This window comes from Aplidium turbinatum, chromosome 17 (assembly GCF_918807975.1).
Source record: "Aplidium turbinatum chromosome 17, kaAplTurb1.1, whole genome shotgun sequence".
Taxonomy (NCBI): domain Eukaryota; kingdom Metazoa; phylum Chordata; class Ascidiacea; order Aplousobranchia; family Polyclinidae; genus Aplidium; species Aplidium turbinatum.
In genome coordinates this window covers 8,433,430-8,452,904 of record NC_137488.1, presented here as the reverse complement: position 1 = coordinate 8,452,904, position 19,475 = coordinate 8,433,430, and the positions used below count along the sequence as shown (strand labels likewise).

The 19,475-nt window shown below is 39.3% G+C and overlaps 1 protein-coding gene across 1 annotated transcript; it reads left to right on the top strand.

Annotated features, from left to right (window-relative positions):
• Positions 1-511: 511 nt before the first annotated feature.
• Positions 512-14,535, top strand: LOC145786615 (uncharacterized). Its single transcript, XM_082598304.1, has 3 exons — positions 512-648; positions 5,814-6,162; positions 13,848-14,535. Exons 1-3 carry the CDS (start codon positions 628-630, stop codon positions 13,916-13,918), a joined length of 441 nt encoding a protein of 146 aa, XP_082454430.1. The 5' UTR covers positions 512-627; the 3' UTR covers positions 13,919-14,535.
• Positions 14,536-19,475: the final 4,940 nt, after the last annotated feature.

The following is a 19,475-nucleotide window of genomic DNA, read 5'->3' as shown; positions in this document are numbered from 1 at the left end:
CACAAAACCCAAAAAACAAACAGCAAAAAATGCAACAAAGAGAAGCACACGTGTAGTAATGAATGACAGCCTAATGAAAAGTGTTGTGGATTGAATTTGCCAGTTTCAATCTTGATGTGGATGAGCAGTCATCATAATAATAATATGATGGAGAAAGAAAACCGGACATAAAAGAAACCTATCCTCCGGCAAAAGCCCGTTTCGATGTGGCCCAGGAGAGCATGGTGTTTTCTTTCTATGGTCATACTGTGATAGCGAAATCGATCTATGACTAAAAAATTGGTACACTGTTCGTTGCATTGAGTAACAAGGCTTATAGTAATGATAGGAGACAGTCAACCGCTTCAAGCGGACAGATTGCTAGGTCGGTTCACAAAAACAGAAAAGTTTTATGGGTCTAATTTACTAGTAACGCTTTTATTCTTTTTTATTCATCAATTTTATTGCATCATAATGTAATTGTTAAATAACAATTGTTTATCTTTGTAAAATGTTTTTGTAGCAAAAAAATCTTGGTTAGTTTCAGTCTTCAGGTAAAGTAATCTTGCATTTAATAAGCTTCAGCTTAGTGTCATCGAAGATCAAACACTATACACAAAAACAAAGTAGGCCACAAAGCTGAAAAAGATGGAGTTGTATCCCAAAACTGTAAGTAGCCTACATTATAGATTGAAAATTTTTTTTTTAGGAAACAACAATGATAAAACTTCACAGGCTCGGTTATTTCTCTGAACTAAGCTGCTAGTAATCTTAAATGTAGCCTATATAGTTTGTGGCTTGGGCCTGATGAGTCTGCTTTACAACTACAAATCATTCAATCACTTCCATTTATGTATGTTTGCATTGTGGTGTCCTTTACGTTTTTCTCCGTTATTTTGTAAAACTTCAGCGAACGCTGTAGGCTACGTTTTTCTTTATCTTCGGGTTTCTCAGTCTGAGGATGGAGATTCACACCTACAATGGCTTGTTCTCTACGTCAGTGGTTAAACTCTTTTCTTCACACTGAAGTAGTTTGCCTGTCTCTGCACACACCTGTGTGTATGATTGTCAAAAGTGAGCAGTACCGAATTACTTTTTGAGTACCGATACCGTCGGTAAATTTATTTTTGAGTATCGGTGCTAAATTACTTTTGCTGAGCGTTCTGGGTAGAGGTGTGGTTTTGACAGTCTTCGTTTCGCATTTTTATGATGCTACTTACAGGGGGGAACCGCGTGAAGGTGACTGTTCTGTAAGACCCGTAAGGCTCCTGGTCCCGATAACACCTGCCCCGAACTTCTACTCCATGCTGCACCGCCATGACGTCTTGGCTGCGCAAATTCCTATCTTCCTGCTTATGCCAACTCAAAATTCCCTACGACGACCATTATGAAATCGTTTTGTTTTGCTGGCAACTTATCTTCAAGCTTTGATTTTAATGCGTCCTTCCATTTAGCATATCGCTTTTTCAGCCAGTTAGCTCAGTGGTTACGCGCTCGACTTAAGATCACTCGGCGCTGGTTTAACTCTCGGAGTGTGCGCTAGAGCAACGTATTTCAGGACTGCTCTCCATTTAGTGGCACCTAGTGGATGGAATAATTCCCCGGCAATAACAATCGGAAAACTTCACTTTATCAACTTCGGTAACCGACCCTGCACCAAAAGCTTTTATATGTATACAAAACTATCAGAAATAACCTATCAAGGCTTTGTCAGTCCGAGGATAAAGATTCCAAACTAACCAAACCATTTCTAGCCAGTTGTCCCCAAGAAGTAGACCTACCAGATCAACCGCATATAAGTAGAGGTAGGGGATACAACACATTTTTTTGGGGGTAGTGTCAAAAACATCAGTGTCCAACCTTTTTGGAAACAGTTTGGTTGTACGGCCTCAAAACTTCAAAAAATAATAAAATCCGTCAAATACACATCAGTAGACATCATTCGTAAGATTATCTTCATCAAATTCGCGAAACGAAAAATCACGCTAAATTTCAATGATATACAGTATACAATTAACTCACACCAACAACTCAAAATATATAGCAGCCTCAATTTTCAAAGAAATCGGGTACGCCGGTCTAGTTTCCAAGCTTCGGTTCTCGGATGTATGACCATGACCATTTTTTTCCTGGAATTGAAGCTAGAAAATGGAAGTTCGGTAACAAAACTTTCGAGGGGGGGCAAATGTGAAAACGGCGGTTGCATGCCCGATTCCTTTCCCCAAAGTGTGAAAACACACCCTGCACATCCTGCATAACAGTTTTCGGGTACCATAGTTACAGTTTCACAGTTTGGTAGCAGACTCCTTGTACGGAAATGTGAGTTTCACACTTCGGTAGCAGGAATCTGGGTACCGTAGCATGAAACTCACACTTGCATGCACGGAGCCTGGAAAAAAGTCACTTTTAGAATATACACATTAAATTCAAGTGCATTTTTATCTTTTTTATTTTAAGTTCAAAGATAAAAATGCGTTTTTAATTTTTGATACGACATATGCATTGATCGCCTCTCTCTGAAGCTTCGTTTCTTTATCTTTTTTTGGAGATCCACCAGGTGCATAAGATAATATTGCAATAACGGTTTCCGATAAAAATGGCAACTTATCACCTAACACAAAAACTAGATTCAGTTTTTCAGTCATCATCAATAAGTAAAGGTGATTGCTTTGTTAACTAGGCTAACTCAGGGGTCCGCAAATACTTTTTGGCGCGACCCAAAAAACAATCGTTTGAAGCCTTCGCGACCCAAACGTTTTAGAAGCATAAAATTTTGAAGAAAATATTTTGCAATTTAATATCAAATTCAATACGGTCGTCTGCTTATTAAGCCCACATCGGAACTGGACGATTTCGGGCTTATTAAGCGGGAGACAATTTTCTACCACTCCTATACCTTCAGTAATTCCAGAATGGACCAAATTGGGCTAAATAAGCCGGTGGACCTACTAACCGTCATCGTGTGAGCTTCTGGGGCCGAGGGTCTATCCTTTTACCACCCCAGATTCACGATGTTCCCAGACTACACTGGAAGGCTACTAGAGAGCAGCCAGTCTTTGGTTTCATCATCCATGACGCGCAGACCTTGCACTCCGTTAGGTGGCTTAAAGATGGTACAGTCATTGATGATGTGGTCTGCGGTGTGTTCCTCGGCACCACATTCACAGGAGGAGGAATAGGCCATTCCCCATTGTTGCATGGTTGAGCGGAAAAGCCCGACGCCCGTATAAAGACAGTTGAAGCCCACCCATGTCTGTTTTTGTAGTGTCAGGCCGATGTGGCATATGTTGGCTTCGGAGATAAACGGATGAAGTGTGATGGTAGGCTATTTGACTTCCATTCAGAATTCCATTTATGGTCTGTCCATTACCCAAATAGTTGCATAGATGTCTTGTTCACCAGCTTCGTTGATCAGTAGTTGAGCGGCTGCCACGAATGGATGTCAGGATTTCATTCGACAAGGGTGCTCGTTTGGAGGAGCAGAAATCGTCTGGTTGTGGTGGAGAAGATGTTAGGCTCCAGTGCCTGTCGGCCGAGAGACAAAGTGGCTTCTTCGCGACGAAGCTCGGCAAGTTGGATGCCAGCGAGAATGGTGAGATTGTCTAAGGGTGTGAGACGCAGAGATCTAGTCACTGTGCGCAGGGCGCTTTTTTTGGCAGTGAGCACTGCGGCACCAAACAGCTGCACAGTGCTCTGCTGAAGAGTAGACAAGAGCTAAGGCTACTATACGCAAAGTGTCAGCCCTCGCCCCCAGATGGAGCCTTCCAGGCGCTTGAGTAGCGCAGCGCCGGATGTCAGTTTCTTGCGCAGTGACACCAAATGGTGGTGGTATGTGAGTGATCTGTCCAGTATCCCTCTCAAGATATTTTCGTTCGGGACAGAAAGACAGAGGTTTTCCATTGTTTTGAACATGTAGCTCACGATCAACTTCCCGATTGTGTAGGTGGAAAGCTTCTGCCACAGTTTTGGTTTCGCTGTGTTTCAGTCGCCAGTTCTGGGGATAAGCTGAGAGAGTTTTCATGTCCTGGCCCAAAGTGTCTTTTAGACTTTATAACCGTAGGCTTAATAAGCGAGGGCTACTGTACTACAATCGAAAGTATATATACATTTTTTTTCTACGAAACTCAGCACATCAAAGAGTGTATGATTGTATTTATTTTTGTTATACAAGTTATATTGATAGTAAATTTAAACTGTTTTGTGACCCACCGTGGATGGTCTCGTGACCCAAATTTAGGTCGCGACCCACTATTTGCGGACCCCTGGGCTAACTCAACTTTATAACTAGTTCTTCATAAATGTAGGAATTTTCACTATTTTAAAGGTCACGAAACGAAAGGTCATGCCTCTGCTCTAGGGGTCAACTAAGGTCAAATTAAAATTAGGGATGTGCGGAAGAATAAAGTGGTTCAAGTGGAACGTAACATAATAATGTGCATGTAGCTATGTAGACTTAGAGGACCTAGACTCCTAATTATGAATTCATCAAAACACGCAGAAAGCCGAAATTTACGTTTTTTCTCACAAATATGGTCAAAATTTTAAAAATTGTGTCTACGGTACTGATGAAAAATAAATATTTTTCAAAAATTTTTGCATATTGTTGATAGTTATCACAAATACTTTCCAAAAATGTGGACAGAGAAAAATCTGAGAAGGTCACACTTTATCCCCTACCTCTAATATAAGTAATTTTAAGTACGGTATTCCTTTATTAAACCTTCTCTGACATCCTTTGTTACTTCGTCTAAAAGAGAGGTTTGAAAACTGAGCCATGGCGAACCCCCACTTTTACTTTAAACCATTTTCCAACTTGCAGCCGTAGTAGCATAGTCTACAGGCAGTAATTGCGAAAAGAGAGTAAATCTTCGTTGATGTTGTTTATCAAACTGAATAGAACATTTAAAACTTGCTTTAATGCTCCGACATAAATTCTCGCGTTGATCCTTACAAATTTCAGAATTGCCCCTTGTCACAGTATTATTTGATAAATCAATCATTCGCATTTCTTTGGGTTCTTTTCATCGCAAACAATCGCAGATGTTTTAATTGCCGTTAATGAAAGAAGCTCTTTGCCAATGTTGTAGCTTACTATACGATTTTTACTTTTTGCACTCAGTAGAGAAGCCTCAAACGATGACTTTGTATAGCTATGTAACCTACTTCCTTGACAATAGCTCATTAGTTCTTGTAATGTCCACAACAAGCAACCACAAAATTGGAGATCAAAAGCGAAAAAGTTTTCGTTATCGAAATACCTCATACATCGTGTCGTTCATGTTTATAGATTACTCATAACAATTTTGCATATGACAATGTCGCACTATAAAAGCATAGATTGAGATAATCTGCTGCACTGGGTTTGCATTTGCATTATTATTTTTGAGTTTTGAAATTTGCGCAATAAACGTCTGAAAACGCACTTAAAGTATAACCCCAGTTGTAACACTTTATGGAAGTAGGCTATGGTTTAATATACACTTTCGTACAGTTTTCGTGTAAACTTTCGTACAACTTCAAGGTAACGGCATCCCTAACAAATCCCTGATGGATGGCTTAAAAGCAAAAAGAGTTTACCGACCATTGACCCATGTTCAGGATAGTTTTCTTTTGTAGTAGTAGCCTATCGTCTCGAAGCGTTCCAATTTCGAAGCAATGTAGCCTATAAAAGTAGCTCATCACGATTTTTGAAATATTTTCCTATGAAAGTCGAATATTATCATTCAGTTGAACACGAAAAGCTGTGAAACCAATTGCATAAAACGATAAAGCTGTAGTTAGTTGTTGTTTAATGTATCAATGCAAATGAAAAATCCTGCATTATTTTTTCGAAGGGATTTGTTCTGATGATTGCTCTGTTAGCAATTTTCGCTACCAGCACCAACGCAGATGAGACCACTGCAATGGTAGGATCGGCTTCTGGAAGTGGAAGTGATGTCGTTGCCACCACCGCAGCTGACGAATCCGAAACCGTTGCTTCTGAAGAAGTTGCAAGTACCACCGCTGTCCCCGAAAACGCTGACAGCACTACTGTCACTGTGGCAGAAAAGCAAGTTGATGCGTCTACCACCTCCGTTATTACTGCCACCTCCACTGCTTCTACCAAGGCAGATGCTCAAAATGATGACGGAAAAAATGTCGATAACACAGTAGCCACAACCTTGAAAGTGACCACGACGTCAGGTTGGTGATACATTGAATGCATTTTAACACAAACCCAGCTACAAAAAACTTCATTATTTTTTCACATTACTTCAGCGGCTGCAGACGTTACATGTGTAATGATTAAAAATCTAGAATTTGGGAGCTGAGACAGTTTTATTATAATGCTCATTTCTTGAGTAGGTTATACCCAATACTCATTACGATGTTGCAGGCGCCTCTGAAAAAATTTAATTTGGTCCAATCACACCTACTTGCTTCTGCGACGATTTTGTAAAAAAAAAAACGCTACAGTTCAGATTTTTTGATTCAAACTTACCTTTTGCTCAGTGGTTCCCAACCTATTTTGATGCATATTCTTCCCTGTGCTGATTTTGAAAATTTTTATTCCTTTTCTTAGACCAGTATTTCTTAACCTTTTTTACCTCAGGGCGCACTTGCAGACCTCTGAAAATGTGATGGCGCACCAGATGAGCGAAGCGAGCCGAATTTTTTTTGGTTTAAGCTACCGGTATTTCTCTTGATTTGCTTGCAAGTTTTTATTACTTATAGTGTAGTCAATAGTCATATTAGGGTTTGACCCGGAAAAAATTCGTAACTTAACAAATTTGGTACCAAAAGAAGCGAAATTTTTTGTAGATCATCATATCCAAAATCCTCTTCAATCGACTTTGAGCAAATGGAATGGGGGGCATTTAAAATTTGCGTCTAGCGCCCCCTAACGGAAATGAACTATAATCATCTTTTCTAATACTTCCATACTGATTTCTGATTTGTTTTTTCAAATATCGCAATCTGTAGCTTTGTGAGAACATTTTGGTAAAAAATTCTGGATGTGACGTCATGATGACGTCATAAGAATAATTGGAATATCGTAATTACTCTTCAATACTAGGGAATGAATGGAATGCAAGAATACTCCCAGTAAAGCCACTTTTTCTTTCCGTTTTTTACTTTGTTGAATACAATAAGTTTAATGGGGAGTGATGGGCTACTTAAAACACATGTTGCGCCATCTAGTGCAGAAAATGTAAATGTTGACAATCGAGAATTTCCAGTGAATGCAATCGTTGGTTTGTGCAATGTGCATATTGTTTTGTGTTCACTTACTTGAGTAAACCTTTCAGAGCATTTAGAAAATCAATGAAAAATTGTAATACTTGCTGTAGCAATGGCGTCATAATGCACTGGTTAAAAGGAATGTTTTATGGACGATCACGAATATCACTGTTATAAGGTAAATAGTAAAATTCAATATCAATCTTTGCAAATACTTATGAACAATAATCTACATGTCAAACCAAACATATCATATCAGTAGAAGGCGTTTGAAATTAATTAAAATTGTTTCAAAAGTTTTGTTTTCATGATTTCTTTTCCTGACTTGTAAATCGTTTTTTTTTTGCAACCAACACTTCAAAAAAGCTAGATTTTGAATAATTTTGACCAAATTTGAATCTGATATTTATTTTTCAACATCAAATATGTTTCTATCCGCTTCCTCGTCACTTCCAACGCTGTCTTTGTCTGATGAAACTTCGTCTTTGTCATAATTTTCACAATCCACTCCATTGCAATTACCACACGCAGAAACACATGTTAGCCCGTGCCGCCTGCAGCTTCAAACGTTGGTACTGCAAGGACTTTTCTTAGTGACGTTACAGTTACATCGTACAAAGCGAAGAATGTTATCAGGAGCCGCACTCAAATCTGTCAGAATAGGATCGTAACTCCCATTGGATAATTTCCAGCCCCAATCGAGCGGAATTAGTTCAACGCTCCTCAGTGTTTTCCATTCAATCACCTGCAGATGGATTCGAAGAAAATGATACTTTGCAGCATTTTTGGTTGGAGCGAGAGACTGTGGCTTGATTGTCGTTTTAGATGTTGCTGCTGCCTTCATAAACTGATGGTAGCGCAAATCTTTCATCGCCCAGTTTTCTTTCCCACCATAGCTAAAAAGATAAAAATTGTATATTAAACTGAACACACTTCTTAAACTTTTATTGATGATTTGGTGGTAGGAACTTGACATTATCGTTATAATACTAATGTAACTTTTTAAGTTACCTAAACATTAACAATTTAAGTCCTTTTTGTTCTACTTCCTCTGCAGTGGCTGTTTCGTCTTCGAATAGCCTACTTTAGCAGTTTTTTGGAACACCTCCCTTTTCCCAAACTTCTTCAGGGTAGCCTACTAGTTTTTCCTGACATAAAAGATTATAGATATAAGTAGCCTGTGCATAGCTTAACCGAAAAATTAGTAAAGAACGAAGGCAATTCCGAATATGTTGATCGTGTACAATTATATTAAAAAGAATACGATAAGGCTTATCTAAATACAATATTTCGTAAAGTCACATTTACATCTTTCAAGCAAGTAAAACCAAGTTTATCATGAAAGTTCCTAGTTGCCAAAAAAAAATTGTAGGTTACCTTGTCCAAACAATGCACACGTAGTATCGCAACCCGACCAAGCATGGACGAACAAAATATGACTTGTAATGACATCTCCAGTTGATTTGACCAGATCTTCAATTTTCCAGATTTCTTTGTCACCTTTGTTGCTAGCATCAGAAAGCATGTAGAGATGCATACCATTTTTCCAGTGAAACATCAACAACACTAGAATATCAGTGTCAGCCGCTACTACAACCACATCTTTGTTGTTATCTTCTGCATACTCACAATGCTGCTGAAACGATTTGAGTGTCCGCATCTCCCAAACTGTTTCGAACATCATGACCTTCTCTTCGCAGCTCGTCTGATAGGAAAGATATGAACTGTGATTTATTCTGCTCGTTCTTCAAAAATACTTCTTGGTTGAATGTTGGGATCATTTCTAAGTTATCCAAACTTACAAAGGCACTCATTTTCCCTGTTCTTCGTTTGTGTTCATGATCTCTTACATAGGGACCATTATCATATCTATCAAAAACTATACACGATCGTCCATATTTCTTGTTTACATACTTTGTGTATTGATCCAAAATTGATCAATATGGACGATTTTTGAGCCACTTTACTTTACGCAGCAGAGCACCTCCATCCAGTATATGAAATGATTGATCCCGTATGTAGGTGGAGGATGTAACATCTTTCTTTAAAGCCTGTCCCAGTTTTGCTTTGCTTGATTTTTGCATCATCGAATTCTGAAACAGCGAGGTAGAAACGGCTGCAAGCTCATATTGGAAATAGCTTTGTATATCCTCTTCTCTCTCAATCAGCACAAGCAACCTGGAAAATAGGAGCAATGGGTCGACATGCACTTTCTCCTTGTCGATTCTTACACCAATCTCTAGTGCTTTCAGCGTCTTGATCTGATCTCTTTTCTTAATTTTTGCTTCTGAATACGAAACACCGTCTAGTTCATGCTGGATTGCTTCACCAACACTTTCTGCATCATCACAATTGATTCCATCTCCTTCTGTTGCTGTAACTCCTGTTGCAATATTTCTTAGTAAAGGCTCACTTTCATAGAAGGGGTTATGCCTTTCAATCCAAGCTCGAATCTTTACCAAATCATCATTGTCTCGCTTCATGCGGCTTGTTCCTAATTCTGCATGTTGATTGCTTGTTTTATGTGTGTTCCCAGTTAATGTTGTCATAGCGTCATGTATTGAAGCGCAAACATGCATCGTGTGTACCCAGGTCAGCATTACATTTTCGAAATAGAATCAATGTAGTAGCCTACCGACCATACCAACAGGAATGCACGTGTTTGACACTCTAAAGCAGTTCGCCTTCAGATATCAACTGCTCCTCGTACTGAAACGGTACAACTGTGATTGTGAACTAGGTGATCATGGTTTCATCTGGTTTGAAGTTCAAGTCAGTCTACGCACAACAAAGAGCCTGTGATTTACGTCGAAATTGCATGTTTTTATCACCTAGATCACATATGACAAGCCGACAATGCTAAAGTAACCCAGTTTTACATAGAAAAGAGATTTTTGGTCGTTACAATTATATAAGAAGACTTTGCATTGCATTACACACACAAATTGTTGTTTATTAATTTTTTTTTTTTTGTTGCCACTACAGTAGGCTATATAAATCCGAAATTTTGTTTTTGTACATCATTCGCTCTGAAGATGCGCATTGCCATGATGCGCAAAACGTCAGTGAAGCAATAAACAACGTATCTGTTTCTGCTTTTCCTTTCGCATTCATCAGATGAACGCTGCAATTATTGCTAGAAAAGATACGTAATATTCCTGGTAAATATCCAAACTTCTCAGTATTCACTTTATTTGAAAATCGAAAAAGTGTGTTTTGACAAAATTAGATAGAAATACCTACCTTTACTAAATTTGCTATCAAATTTTTTGCTCAAAGCCGATTAAAAAGGATTTGGATATGTTACTCTACATAGGGAACTCGCCGAAAAGGGCTCTCGCCAAATAGGGCACTCGCCGAATCGGACTAGCCGAATTAGACTCGCCGAATCGGACTCGCTGAAACGGGCCATTCCGCGGTTTTAGGATATCTCCGATCGCATATTGAAGGTTGAACATTTTTCCTAACCAACTCCTTTAGTAGTGCTGTTGCATCTTTGAATCAGCCACTGCAGTCATACCGGAGTTTTCCAAACTACTTGTCGTTGCATAATGACACCCTGCAGAAGGTCACGTGATGTGTCACAAAAACTTGCATGATTTGAGAAATAACTTATAAAACATTTGAAGATGTCTTTGCGTAATACACCATATGAAAATGCAGTGGATATCTTGGTCAATAGATTTGATTATTTTCAATTTGTCTACATGGCTGAGTAGTGAGAGCATCAGCCCGACACTGGAAAGCGTGAGCGTGCAATAACTGCAACACATATCATTTTAGTTCATGCTGTTTCAAGTTAGAGACAAACATTGCTCTCCCGTCAATGTAACCTAAATGTTTTTACCACCAGACGTAAACCCATATACATAAAATGTTAATTTTTTCCTAGCTATCTTATAACTTTCATTCATAAAACCAAGGTGGTAGATGTGACAGTCCACTAAGCAGCCTACCAAAGAACCAACGTCGAAGTAAAGACATATGAATGCTTATAGCCTACTGGAAACGAATAATTTATAGATTAATATATAAAGAAACAATGCCTTCTCTAAATCCATGAAATCGAGAAATTCCTCCTCAATTGAGAACCACTTGCAGGGCAATATGACGATTTTTCGTCGTAAAAATAGTCTTGCGTCTAACAATTCTGAAGAGAATTGACTTTTTTATGGTCATATTTTATGTGTGTTGGTTTTCAGTTTAATCTAACCACAAACTACAAATTGAGAATAATAAGCATACAAAATACTGCCAAAGAAGTCTACTGACCAGAGGTGTCCATAGTTTTCTAGACACGAGCCGCGTTTCGTTATTCGCGAGTCTTGGTGGGTTCGCATTAAATGTTTAGGTTTAGACGCTGAATTTGCCTTGATGGTGAACTGAGCGATATCTGTGAGGAATTTTAAAGGGCCGACAAAGTAGGCCTATGGCTTGCACTGAATTAAGAATACTCGTATTGTTGAATAGCACGCAGTCCGTGATAATGTTACAAGAATGCAAGCTATCACTTGAAGCAAGATAGCCTATATGGAATGGGATAAAATATGTCACACAGCGAAAGTTTGTTGTAAACAAGGAACCACCAATGGGATTTGATTTTTCGTTTTCTTTGATTGGGCGATGAATATAATATCATTTACAACAATCTGAAAGGTGTTTCACAAACTTATTTTTCTTTCAGCATCCAGTCATAAGACAATTTGACACGTCATATACTACCGAAAGACTGGCAACTTCCTCTTTTTCAGCTTTAAACCAAGCATTAGAAAGGCAATCTTTAACAGGAAGGTTTCAAAATCTTCTTTTTTTTCAACCCAGATTTTTAAAAGAAGCACTTGAAAATGAGTTGGAACTTTAGAGTGTTCAATGCTAGACTTCTTAGGGAAGAGCATGAAACGAATGTCAAGGTTTCGTATGATACCGATCACACATATTTTGTCACTTTTTCTTGCGAATGTTGTCATCACACTGTTGATAAAATCTTTCAAGTTATAATCAAAATCCAGGAATGTTAAAATCTCATCAAATGAGTTAAGAATAGGGTAAAAAGGGTATTTTGACATGTCTCTGGTTAGATTGTCAAACCCTTATCAGTTACTTGCGTATTTTGTCCTTCATTGTGGGGCTAATTGAAACTTCAAATTTAGTTTTAACTTGGAGTGCTGTTAAAAATCTTTTTTTCAAAAATTATAGGCATGAAGGCATTTCCAGGACTAAAATGGCTCTATTATCCTGTTAGAGGTAAAGTTTATTTGATTTTTCTAAAACGTTTTCTGAGGTGTATTTACACAAAGCCATTGCAGGCAAAAAGGTGAGTTGATGCCACACGAAATGGCCCGTTTCGGCGAGTCCGATTCGGAGAGTTCCTATTCGGCAAGTTTTTTTGAAAATCCAACTACGTCTTCTATAAAACCAACGACGCCTTCTGTTTATTTAGAGAATTTTGTGTTTTCTTCCACAATATCCTTTCTTTTGCATTCCTATAAAGCATTCCAAGACAGGCATGGGTGCGCCTCAACCGTCTCCGTACGGGCGCGGGCTTTTCCGCTCAACCATGCACCAATGGGGAATGGCCTCTTCCTCCTGTGAATGTGGTGCCGAGGAACAGACCGCAGACCACATCATCAATGACTGCTCCATCTTCAAGCCACCTAACGGAGTGGAAGGTCTGCGTGTCATGGATGATGAAACCAAAGACTGGCTGCTCTCTAGTAGCCTTCCAATGTAGTCCGGGAACATCGTGAATCTGGGGTGGTAAAAGGATAGACCCTCGGCCCCAGACGCTCACACGACGACGAGCGAAAAATGCTTGCTCACATAAAATTGAAATGTATCCTACGTCATCCACCTTCTTTGCGTCATGTTTATGTCATTAGTCATGTCATTCATTTTTTAAATAAGCTACTTGTTGATTTTATATGATATTTCAAATATATTTTACACCAAAACAACCTTTTTCACAAAACGATGCTGTAACTCAAAACAGTCAAAGAATTTTTGATGTGAACAAAACTTTTGAATGTAATGTAAAGGAAATTACATCGTCTTAACGTCGCCAGACGTTGAAATTGTGTACAAAAGGGAAATTTTGCTGACCAGGTATAGGTTGTACCTGAGCAACATTTACAAAAGCCATTCGATTTGTTCAAAGAACCCAATTAGCCTAACAGTTCGTATTTGCATTGATTCAATGTCTGAATACGTTGAAACGATATTGTGGAGTAAAATACAAAATTCTCTAAATAAACAGGAGGCCTCGTTGGATTTACAAAAGGCGTCGTTGGATTTTCAAAAAATCACCAAATAGGGAACTCTCCGAAAAAGGCTGTCGCCGAATAGGAAACTCTCCGAATCGGACTCGCCAAATAGTAGCAGACCCGATGCCACACACCTTAGGGCGTGGCATCGGGTCTGCTACTTAAATAAACAAAGCACTTTGAGGTTTAAGTGAGACGTTGTTTTTTTACCGAGGCAGATTGCAAACTAGTTAGACGGAAATCGCCAAGTTGGTGCTTTTTCGTGCTTTGACTTGGATAATTACGTTGCTTTTTTGCAATTTCTATGCTTTGACCTCAGTACACATAAATCTGCAGAACCTTTTAAGAGTTTATTTTATTTCTAAAAGAAATTCATTATTTTTACAGGTGGAAGTGTCTTCCGGGTCTCGTTTGCTGCTGGATTATTAACCGTTTTCTCATCCCTGTTGCTCGTGTAAACAACATCATGGCAATCCTCTTCAAAAAAATACATAGGTGTGATGTTGGTGACTGTTTTTTTTTCATTGAAACTATTTTTTGAAATCAAACTTGACTTTATTCAACAAAAAAGCAATCGCCGCTGAGTGATGAGACGCTGTTTGTCATCAGTTGTATTACAGAAGAGGAAAATTTAACTATTGTGTTCATTGTATGTTGCGAATGAGGTGTAAACGTGAACAAGCTTCTGTATTTGTGTGTTTTTGCGTGCAAGCGATTGTTTGTATACAATGTAGGCTACTGAACTTTTTAAGTTGTGTAGCACCACATACAGTATTTTGGTTTTGCAAAAATTGAAATTGTAAGCAGTGATAATTCTGTTGTAGCCTACGAAGTTCAATAGTCTATTCAGTCTATTTATTGATTTGTCAACTGATCGTGAAATTAGTCGATCTGTATTTACGATTTTCTTGCTTGCAAAAAAAACTCCTTTCTCAGGACGAGAAAAGTTTTTCAACGCCAGCAAATGTGTGATGCTTATAATTGTTCTGACGTCGAAGTGATGTCTTTTGTCGCTATTCGGCTGCATTGCTGGTAGGTTTCCAATAAAATTTTCAATAAACTTTTTGTCATTTGATCCTTGGATTATCCGTAACACAGGCACACAGATGAGAGAGCTTATACAGAGCGCATCAATGAACAAAATGTGAAAAGACTGGCTTGAACTGGTCTTGTCCAGGTTCATTTTAGCCACGCAATATCTCATTCGGTCCATGCGGTTCTAAGTCATTGTGTAAATGTGGAATAGGGTGAGGCATGGCCTTTGGGTTTGGTTGTAAAGCATTTTGATTTTCTAAGACAGAGGCCAACTGCAGTCTTACGTACACGTTTTGTATTTTCATATTTTTAGCAAGCCACAACAATTATAAGTTTAGGTTTGTTATTTAGATAGATAGAGCAATGTATAATATTGTACATGGATGATTGTAAGCCATAAGGTAAGCTTTTTCGCCTAACCACGCATCAAATGAGAGGTACCTTCCTAGACTGGGGCTAGTGGAAACTCTTGAGTGATGAGATAATAGGTTATAATGTAGTTTGGTGCTTTGTAGGCCTAATAGCCAGAGTAATCCGAAACAACCTCAAAATTTTGAGTGGTAAAAAATAGACCTTCGTCACCAGACGTTCAAACGAAGATTTTAAATTAGAAACCATCAGTAATTCTGAAAGCCTACTGTCTATACAAAATCTGATTGTTTGTTACTGTATATTGGCTTCTTCAATCTTCATAACCAGTTTTGAGAATTAGTGACATCCAGTGCTGTGTAAAACCCTTCATAGGCTTTATAGGCCCCTAAAGGCAATAAAATCTATGATAACATAGTGTGCATTTTCACTGCATCGATATGGAAAGGTGGTCCACTTTAATAGACTTTCTAACCAGTTTGGAAAGCAACACAAATGTAGGCTAGGCTAATAGCAAAAACAGGTCTATTATGTCATAGCTACACTTCCTTTGCTCGGAATGAAAGCTAAAAGCATTAAAGCTTTTTAATCAAAAACGCTGGCAATGGCCATGAACACTAGGGTCATTCAACCCAAAACTTATACAGTATCACACAGTAAGTAGAAGCTAGCATGAAAATTGGGCATGCTCATTATTAAACTGACTTAGTTTTTTTTTAATCGGACAAGAATTGACAAAGTAGGAGATTTAATTTGCTTAGATTTGAAAGGGATTATTCCCTAAAATTACAGTTATTCGAAATTTTATTAACCTATTATTTTCAAATAGGCTAGGTAGGCGTGGCAGAGCAAAACACTTTGGTTTGGGGTGCAACAAAAATTAGCTTTAGCAAAAAGAATGGTTCAACACTTTTTCCAAGTGGTTATTATGTTTTGCCTGGTAAACCTATAGGTTTAAACCACTTCTTTGTAAGATCATGCACAAATAAACCTACCTGACTGCTAAATTAATACAGTAGTAGGCTACAAGGGCACAACAATTAGCACTAAGTTACCAACTTCACCTACCAACACTGTCCCATTTGTGCTTGCTAGCATTACTTACACATACAACCATTCCATTTAAATCAGTAGTTTGCTACAAGTGATTCTGATCCACATAATTTACGAAAAAAAAACATTGACCGAACTATACTTCTGACACCAACAAACGAAAATAATACTAGAGAAAACTGAAAGCAAAAAACCTCCATGCTAAAACTAACTAGGCCTACTAACATTGAATGAAGAGTCGAAAAACCATTGACTGGAAAAATATTGACTCGCAACCACATCCCTAATGGCCTACCACCAAACAAAAAGAATACCGGTACCGTACTAGAGAATAGCCTAGCCTATTACACAAACTAAAAGCAAAAAACATATATTCAAAAATAACTACGAACATTGTATCGGACCACAAACAATAAAGAGCCGAAAGACTATTGACTGAAAGAACATTTGAATGACAACCATAACCACACTCCTAACACCAATGATCGAAACTAGAGAATAGGCTACTGATATTAAAGAACATGCATGCTAAAACCACTAACTAACTTGCTCACATTACTACCACATGACCACTTCATTTAAATCACTAGTTTACTACAAGTGACTATGCACCAAACATTTTACGAAAAATACATTGACCGAATCACACTCCTATCAGAATGGCAGTTTAAAACAGTAAGTAAACATGTTGTTACTGAAACATAAAAGTCTGTTATCTGTGCTCCCCCCCCCCCCCCCCCCCCCTTGACACAGCACTGGTGAAATCTTATTATCACAGATTGTTATAACTTACAAAATAATTTGTCAAATGATTAACAAGTAGCCTACATAGACTACTTCTTCTGGCTTTTTTCACGCTTCAACACTACAGAAGTTTGAAAAATATTTTTATGTTCACTTTATTTGGATTGCTAACAAATGACATAAAAAAGAGATTATGCATTAAGTTTTGTGAACTAAGTTATTTACCAGAAATATAATTTGAAATGAAGTTTTGTTTTGTGAAACCTTCTAGTTTAAAGATTGCGCTTGAATGATATAGCTAATTTTTCAAATGCAAGTCACAAGGTCACCTACTGACCCTCCAGGCCATACCTAAAATCTGGCGAAAAGCAACTGTAGTGGCAGTACCTAAACCAAACAAGCCAGCTGATGATCCCAAGAGCTATCGCCCAATATCACTACTCTGCGTCCCATACAAGATCCTGGAACGGCTCCTGCTAACTAGACTCGAGCCAGTTGTTGATCCCCAGCTACCAAAAGAACAAGCTGGATTTCGGCACGGACGCTGTACGGCTCATCAAGCAGTCAAGCTGACCGAGGATATTGAGGAAAGTTTCGAGAAGGGCAACAAAGCAGGAGTAATCTTGGTGGACCTCACTGCTGTCTATGACACTGTGTGGCACCAAGGGCTAACCCTAAACCTCCTTCGCATGATCCCAGACAAAAAGGTAGTGCGATTTCTCGCAAATATTCTTGCAAATCGGACCTTTTTGCTTAAGACGAGTGACGGGCAGTGCAGCCGGCCACGCCGCTTAAAAAACGGTGTTCCACAAGGATCATGCTTATCACCCCTACTATTTAACATCTACATTAGTGACATTCTAGAGACTACGTCACGCCAGTACGGCCATGCTGATGATCTGGCACTACTCAATTCTGACAAGTCTTGGCATGTGGTAGAGGAAGCACTGACAGATGACATGGCCCAAATCGCAGACCACCTGAAGCTGTGGATGCTGAAACTGAGCCTGGCAAAGACCACCGTCACACCTTTTCACCTTTGCAACATGGAATCTACGCGCCAATTGTCAGTCTCTCTCAACGGAAACCCACTCCCACACAACCCGTGTCCCACCTACCTAGGAGTGAAGCTCGACCGACAATTAACCTATAAACACCATGCTGAAGCCCTCCATGCTAAGCTATCAACACGCAACAACTTGCTGAGATGCCTAGCTGGAACATCCTGGGGTGCAAGTACATCCACACTCCGTACAAGTGCTCTTGCACTTGTTTACAGCACCTCCGAATATGCTTCCCCCACTTGGTGCCGCAGTGTACACACTTCCAAAATTGACACTGCCCTCAACACCACCATGAGAATAATCACCGGTTGCCTGCTTCCAACTCCCACTGATTTTCTGCCGGTACTATCAGGCATCGCCCCAGGTAGACTTCGTAGGGAAAACCACGTACGTAGTCTGGTCCTACAAGCTATGTCAAGGGATGACCACCTCCTCAACCAGATTGTCCTAAACTCGCACTCCCAAAAGCCCCTGCGCTTGAAATCTCGACGCCCGTTCTCCCGACATGCTGCAGCTATCTGCAAATCGAATTTCCACATTTCCGAAGTTTGGAACCGTGAATGGAGAGAAGTTGCGAGACCAACCCAATTCACAGTCCTTCCCAATACCAACACCCCACCTGGAGCAGAACTACCCCGGAAGGAATGGGTGAAGTTCAATCGCCTGCGGACTGAAGTGGGCCGTTTCAGCAGCAACATGTTCCAGTGGGGCCTCGCCGATTCACCATCTTGTGCGTGTGGCTCAGATTTTCAAACTGCACACCACATTATCTATCAATGTCCTGTATACCAACCACAAGATAGACATGTGGACCTAACAACGCTCGATGAATACACAATCCATTGGCTTCTGCGCCTGGATGTAACAATGTGATCTGTGGCGGCCTCAAACGCAAGAAGAAGAAGAACCTACTTTAAGCTTCAGGGTGGTTTGTTTGCGTTTGTGGATTCTCGTGAGTTTCTGTTTCATTTCGAGCGTTTCGTTTTTGTCTGAAGTTGACAACAAAACAGAATTACTCGTAGGACTACTTCGAAACAAAATCAAGACAATGGGTCCGAAACGAAATAGTTTTTTCCCAACTCTCCCAGCAAGGGTCCATATTATAACTTAGCTAAAATGTATCAGAATAGGTCACAACGAAATGGAGTTAAAATAGACAACGCTTAGCGCTACAAATGGTAAGAAATCAGCGGCAATCTACAGTTACTAACAATACATTCATGCGGGTTGGTCGAAAGTTTTGTTCAACCGGAACATTTTCACATTTTCCGTTCGATGAAAGTAATTAGAGTAGCCTACTCACCCGTAACCGCCGTCTGTAAAGTAGGATGTTTTATAATTTGGCTATAATGTTGCAATACCGCACTTTAATCGCTTTATCTAGGATATTTTAAAATGGCCCAGACTTAGAAAATTGCTGTTTACACACAGAGGCGTAGCCTACGCGAGGGTAGCAGAGATGTTCACAGGATCCAGATCTTGCAGAATCATTGAAAAGTGGCTGGATCAGGGTCTAGATTTTTGCGGAAAAGCAGGATCAGGACAGGATTCAAAAGTTTTTGCAGCATATTGATGGTTGAAAACAGCTAAATTATTGACAAACTTACCAGACTTTATTCTTTATGTGTAGGCTATGCATGACATGAAGTGAGTTATAGTTTCGGTGTGCACCCGAGTTCAAAATGACATTAGTATAGATTCTAAATCACATTGACATGTCATTTGGACTTCGGTTTTTCCAAGGATTATG

What these genes read in the sequence shown, in the direction of transcription:
- LOC145786615 (XM_082598304.1), top strand. Translation starts at nt 628, where the DNA reads ATGGAGTTGTATCCCAAAACT. An exon ending in TGGAGTTGTATCCCAAAACT is followed by an intron (nt 649 to 5,813) that starts GTAAGTAGCCTA and finishes ATTTTTTCGAAG; the next exon opens with GGATTTGTTCTGATGATTGC. An exon ending in GAAAGTGACCACGACGTCAG is followed by an intron (nt 6,163 to 13,847) that starts GTTGGTGATACA and finishes TTATTTTTACAG; the next exon opens with GTGGAAGTGTCTTCCGGGTC.